The sequence below is a fragment of the Diachasma alloeum genome, unplaced genomic scaffold, assembly GCF_001412515.2.
Source record: "Diachasma alloeum isolate Michigan unplaced genomic scaffold, Dall2.0 Dall_scaffold_11283, whole genome shotgun sequence".
NCBI lineage: Eukaryota > Metazoa > Arthropoda > Insecta > Hymenoptera > Braconidae > Diachasma > Diachasma alloeum.
The window spans coordinates 17,626-24,504 of NW_021682663.1; the positions used below are offsets into that span (position 1 = coordinate 17,626).

General features: G+C 34.0%; 1 protein-coding gene across 1 annotated transcript; it reads right to left on the bottom strand.

Moving 5' to 3' along the window:
* Positions 1 to 4,663: 4,663 nt before the first annotated feature.
* On the bottom strand, positions 4,664 to 6,658 carry LOC107046987. Its single transcript, XM_015269714.1, has one exon. The coding sequence runs from the start codon at positions 6,656 to 6,658 to the stop codon at positions 4,664 to 4,666; it is 1,995 nt and encodes a 664-aa protein (XP_015125200.1).
* Between the last annotated feature and the right edge of the window lie 221 nt (positions 6,659 to 6,879).

Here is a 6,879-nt window from a genome sequence, read left to right on the forward strand (position 1 = left end):
AATGACAAAGGAAACAAGAATAACATGGGAGTCGGTAAAGTAATTATTTTATCATCTACTTTCATTGGATCACCACGAAACATGGCGGAAAATTATCAAGATGCGTTAGCTATTGTAAGGAAATATGGAAAGCCTGATTTATTCATAACAATGACCTGCAATCCTAAATGGAGAGAAATAATAGAAAACCTCACATGTGGTCAACAGCCTAGCGACCGGACAGATGTTGCAAGGGTTTTTCATTTAAAAAAGAATTTATTATTGAATCTTATTATTGATGAATCACTCTTTGGACGTGTTAAAGGATACATTTATGTCATAGAATTTCAAAAGAGAGGGTTACCTCATGTTAATTTATTAATCAATTTAGATAGCATTTTCAAAATAAGGAGAGCAGAAGTAGTAGATAAATTCATTAGGGCTGAAATTCCTGATGAGCATGATGAACCAGATCTTCATCATATTGTTATGCACAATATGATACATGGACCGTGTGGAGAATAGTGTTTAGTAAATGGAAAATGCTCTAAACATTATCCAAAATCATTTCAGAATGAAACTATCATCGATTATAATGATTATCCTTGCTACAGAAGGAGAGATACAGGAATATATTATGAAAAACGAGGTAATTATTTAGTAGATAATAGGCATGTTGTTCCATACTCACCAGAAATTTTGAAAAAATTAAATTGTCATTGTAATGTTGAAGTAGTCTCAAATATTAAGGCTGTAAAATATTTCTATAAATATGTTTACAAAGGACATGATGCGGCTAATATCGTGGTAAGAGATTGTAGTGAAAACAAAAATGTTATTGAACATGACGAAATAAAGGAGTATCTTGAAGGCCGGTACGTCGGACCAGTTGAAGCATGTTGGAGAATATTGAGGAAGAAATTACATGATAAAAGTCATGCGGTATTTCGATTGCCAGTACACTTACCAAATCAACAAAGTTTAACAATTAATCCAGGTGGAGAAGATTGCAACGCAACTTCAATATTGGAACAAAAAAATATGTTGATTGATTACTTTGAATTAAACAAAAGAGATGAAAATGCAAGGAAATACCTTTATATGGACATTCCAGCTTTTTATACATTCAAAAAAGAAAAAAAAGATGGTATGATGAAAGGATATTGGAAAAGACGACGGAGAAATTACAATGTTATTGGACGTATATACTCAATAGATCCATCACAAACTGAATTGTATCATCTACGCTTATTATTGGGAAAAATTAAAGGCGCTAAAAGTTTTGATGATTTAAGAACTGTCAATGGACAGTTGTGTACAACCTTTACACAAACATGTATCGAACTCGGCCTCATTGCTGATGATTCTGAATGGAGCCGAGCTCTGCATGAAGGGAAAATATGGATGATACCACGTGCACTCCGATTATTATTTGCGAGAATACTACTATATTGTCAGCCTTCATATCCAGGGAAGTTATGGGAAGAATTTAGCATTGCATTATCGGAAGATTACAGGAGACATTCATCAGAAGAACATGCACAAAAATTAGCATTAATACATATTGATGAAACATTAAATAATGAGGGGAAAAAAGTAGGCGATTACGAAGGTATGCCAAAAGTAGACAAATCTGAAATTAATAATGAGGAAAGCTATAGACGTGATAATGCAAAAGCTATTATGAAAAGAGGGGACGATTTTTATACAAAATTAAATCAGGAACAGAGGGAAGTTGTTGACGAAGTTTTGAAAAATCTGGAGAACGCTGATAAAAACCGTAGAACAAATTGTTTCTACATAGATGGACCTGGCGGATCTGGTAAAACGTTTATTTATAATACTTTATGGCATTTATTAACAGGTCAAGGAAAAAAAGTGAAGACAATGGCGTATACAGGAATTGCAGCAACCCTCTTACCAGGGGGAAAGACTGTTCATAAAACTATTGGACTACCTGTACCTCTATTCAAAGACTCAACATCAAATATAAAATTAAATACAAAAGATGCCAAAAATTTATATGAAACTGATGTTTTCATATGGGATGAAGCTCCAATGGCTCCGAAATATGCACTGGAAGTAATGGATAGATTACTACGAGACGTTATGAAAAATAATTTGATTTTCGGTGGTAAAATAGTAATTTTAGGTGGGGATTTTAGACAATTACTACCTGTTTTAGTAGATGGTAGTCAACCTGAAAAAGTGGACCTTTCAATTAAATACACTTCATTATGGAAATATTTCAAAATTTTCAAATTGTTAAGAAATATGAGAGCACTAGAAAGTGAAAAAGAATTTTCTGAATTTTTACTGAAAATTGGAGATGGAGTAATTAATGATTCCGATGATAATGTAGACCTACCAACTTGTATTATTTCAGAAAGTGAACAAGATATTGCAAAAGATATTTATGGAGACGTATTGTCGACAAAGAAATTCAGAAAAGCCGCTAAATATGCAATTCTCTTTGCTCGGAATGATGATGTAAATGAAATTAATCAAAAAGTTTTACAGCTTCTGGATATCATAACAGAAAAAAAATATATACAAGTATCGACAGTACGGACAACTGTAATGATAACGATGAAATAAATGAATCATTGATGTCAGAATATCTCAATACTTTGTCACCGTCATCTTTGCCTCCACATGAGTTACGGTTGAGAAAATTTTGTGTAGTAATGTTAATTCGAAACTTGAACATTAACGAGGGTTTATGCAATGGCACACGATTGTTAATACTAGAACTACAAATAAATCTATTAAAGTGTGAAATTTTAACTGGAGACAAGAGTGGAGAAATAGTACTTATCAATAGAATAATTTTCATGTGTGATAAGGAATATCCATTCGCATTTAAAAGAAGGCAATTCCCTATTAAAATAGCTTTTGCAATAACCATCAACAAATCACAAGGCCAAACTTTTGATAAAATTAGAATTGATTTGAGAAAAGAAGTTTTCAACCATGAGCAATTATATGTCGCATTATCAAGAGTTAGATCATGGGAATCATTGAAAGCATACCTCGGTGGTCATATAAGTAATAATAGAGCTATAAAAAATTACGTATACAAAGAATTGTTTAGATAGTGAGAGCCCAAAAATGAAGAATGCCTGAATATAATTCACGCTCGTTACTCATTGGTAAATTCAAACACGCGGGAAATTAATTTTTTTTTGTTTTTTGAACTATTCAAGAAAATATTATCATAAAAAATTGTATTCTTAAACATTTACATTACAGGACACTAATTAATTATTAAATTTTTAGTATCTAAATCAAGTCAAAAATAACAGCAATGATTGGTTGGAATTAAATGATGAAGATAAAATGTAGATGAGAAGTCTCCGAAAGCGAGAAGAAATTGTTTAACAGAAATATAACCAGATAAATTAGAGGGTGAATAAACTATTCCATCGAAAAAGGATACAAAATTATTAGAGGTAATGATATAAAATATGAAATAATTTTGAGGAATTATAAGGCATTTCTAATTTTCAGATGTAACTTCATGTTGTCATACATAGGAACGTGAATATCATGACTTGCCATTAATCCTGTATAAAATATATTCCGAGAAGTTGAAGAATAGATACTTAAGCTCTTTACACACAAAAAATAAAAGATTTTTAATATATTTATTCATGTATGCATATGCATAAAAAAAGTTTATCTGATTATAATCAATAAAAAATATTTTAATGAGTATAAATTAATAGTATTTTGTCTTCTTGATAATCTTCAACGACCTACGTCTCTTCTGTCCTCGCTTAACCTTGAATTTTTTCCTATCAGAAGAATAAATAATAAAATTAGGGCACAACGACAACATCAGCGAGTATGAAATAAAGGGTCTAGCCAAATAAGAATGGTCAATCGGCCCCCGACGAATTTCACGCTGAAAATTTTTTGACATATTTGTCATTCAAAAAAATAATTTTGTGCAAAATTTCAGATTTTTATCCCAACCCCCTGATTTTTAACAATTAAAAAACCTCTTTTTCCGATATTTTTTTTTTCGCATACTCAAACGCCGTTGAAAAATCTGAAAAAATTCTCAAAAATCGGGAATACTCCAAGCTATGTGGAATATTTTTTTTTTTTTTTTAAAACGTTTAACTATATTTTTTATCATCCAATCTTTTTTAAAAAAATTAATTCAACCATGGAGAAAATTTTCTACCACTTTGTCAAAATTTGAGGTGTTTCTACTTTCAATGTCCTTCAAATTAAAAAAAAAAAAGTTCCAAAATTCCACCTGCAACGTGTTGAAAAAAAATAAAAACTATAAATTTTTGCGTTTTTCGTAAAAATTACTAGGAAAAAAAATTTCTCCCGTCAATTAGATAATGATTATCGATTATTTGGCACCGAAGAATATGATTCCATATGGAATTTTCCATTTTTGTCCCAACTCCCTAATTTTAAGTGATCAAGAATTTTGTTTTTTTCTCAGTTTTTAATTTTTTCTTCATTTTCAAACGTCGTTTACGATTCGTAATAATTCTCAAACATTAAATACAATTTAAAGTTCGAGATATGTTTCTTCTCCTTTACAACGTTGAATTATATTATTCATGGACACTAATTGTTAATTCTGCACGTGGTTGAACATGGAGTGAGTCTCAATAATCCAGTGACACGGACACCTCGTTGATAATCGTGGTTCTACACATTAATCTTCATCACTATCACTGTTAATCACGGCGTTCACTTCTTCTACGTCAAAGAGCCTGGTCAGGATTTCCGCTGGTTTGATGATTTTGGAAAGATATCGAGCATGTGATAGGTAATAAATGACCGCTGCAATGTGCGAGCAGCATCCAATCGTGCGTTTGCCATTCGGACAATCGCAAGAGTAACGTCGAATCCCGGAAGCGCCTTGTGAGTCACGAGTGTAATCAATGTAACATTTGTATGTTTTGCTGGTGATGTGTCTAGATCTCACTAGAATCTGAATGATTTCGTTCGTCTCCTTCTCGAGTTTCTTCGAATAACTCAACGGAATATGGCCATCCTCATCCATCATTTCTGCTAGATAGGATACAGCTTGGGAAAGCTGGTATGATCCAGTGAAAAGTATCTTCAGTTCTCGCTCGGTCAGCTCTGGGAAATCAAGCAGATCAGCTGATGTCAATTTTTGGAACTGAGTTTTTCGACGGTTCCAACGCTGAGTCTCTGCTTCTTCTGCCAATGAATTTTCAAAAGTACGTCTAGACTTCATCCGCTCAAGAACTTCATCACTGATGCCAACATCAGAGTTCAGTCTCTTCCCATAAGTATTATTCAGGTAGCAAGCAATTCTGAAGAGGGATTGCACTTTCGGCAACAGCTTGTTATCTAGGTTGTGATGCAGTATCTTATACTTTTGGCCAATAATACCATGAACAGCTTCGACCACCCAACGAACCTTTGTCACCCATCGAGAGTCATTCGATTCCTCCGTTGTGAGCTGAGAACGTTTCCCTTTAAGTGCTGGCATAAATACTCGATATTTCTTCTCTTCTAATTCCTTTACCACATCTCGAAATCCTCTGTCAACTACACAAATGTCCCCTGGCTTCATAATTCGCTGAAGACCATCCGGTTTTTCCAACAATATTTTCATAATTTCAGCATCGTTCTGATTCGCATAAAATGGGCCTTCCATCTCAACTACATAGCCGTTAGATGTACAAATAGTAAAAGGCTTACACAGAGGCGCTTTCTTCTGTCCGGAATACGATTTCCGCTGATACATATTATTCGTACTCTTCTGATGACGAATGTAAGTCCCATCAAATATCAGCAACAATTGATCATTGATATCGTATAACTTCTTCGCTGTTTCAGATGTTTGATTCTCGATTAGTTCCTCTCTTGATTTACTGAAATATCCAAACCCGTCTGGTAATATATCTTTTTCAAATGAATTGATAACTTCTGTACAGTAGTCTGACACTTGCTGTTCTCGATCGAGTCCTAATACAGAGGCGACGATACTATTTGAATTTCCAGTTCTCATTTTAAAAAGAAAAACCACAAGAGCTTGTAGAATACTACGCGTCTTGGAATTCCTCATTGATGTCATTTTCCCACACACTTCATCGAGATTCTTATAGGTAAAACCAGTCAAAGTTTGCAGACGATGATCGGATAGAGTGCCGTCTCCTATTCGTTGCTTCAAGTCATGACTATCATTGCTTATCGAATTATGAAGGAAAAAAGTCAAGTCTGATACTTCGATCATGCTAGAACCAGCATGGATTTTTAATAATTCTAGATCATCCGCATAGAATTTACCTTTAATTATATGTTTTGGGCAACAACGATTTCCTTTAGGGATCAAAATCTTCTTCACTTGAAATGATTGTAGTCGAGCTTGAGATGGTACAGTATTTATTTCTGATGGAGAACCACAAAGGCAGCAATATTTGTGCGTTGACACTACACGTGAAAATGGCATCTCAATCAAATCGAGATCGACTGGTTCACGGATGATGAATGAGGGATCCTCTATCGAAGATTGTGTACAACTGGATAATGACTGAGGTGAGAATGTCGATGAAGTGGATTGTTGTGAATATTTGCCTGGAGATGAGGATAACGAGAGTGAAGAGGTCTTTGTCGACAACTTGTAGAGTTCAAGCGGATTTTCAATCTGCTGAGAGTCTTCTGAGCAAGACGCCATTATAGTTTCATCTCGCTTTGGTTGTTTGTCATATCCAATTAGTCGACAAGAACCACATAAAATATCTCCTAGTTTCAGAACTTTGTTTATTCTTGCAGAATATTCAGAACATTCATGCTCATCTAAAATTCTTTTACGTCGGCCCATCAATGCTCTCAGGACACGAGTACAATTCGCGCATTTCGCCGAGTCTGTTGCTGAGTTTGTGATGAACTGCGAAT

Excerpts from the sequence above, each read along its gene's own strand:
- LOC107046987 (XM_015269714.1), bottom strand. The coding sequence starts at position 6,658 with ATGGCGTCTTGCTCAGAAGACTCTCAGCAGATTGAAAATCCGCTTGAA.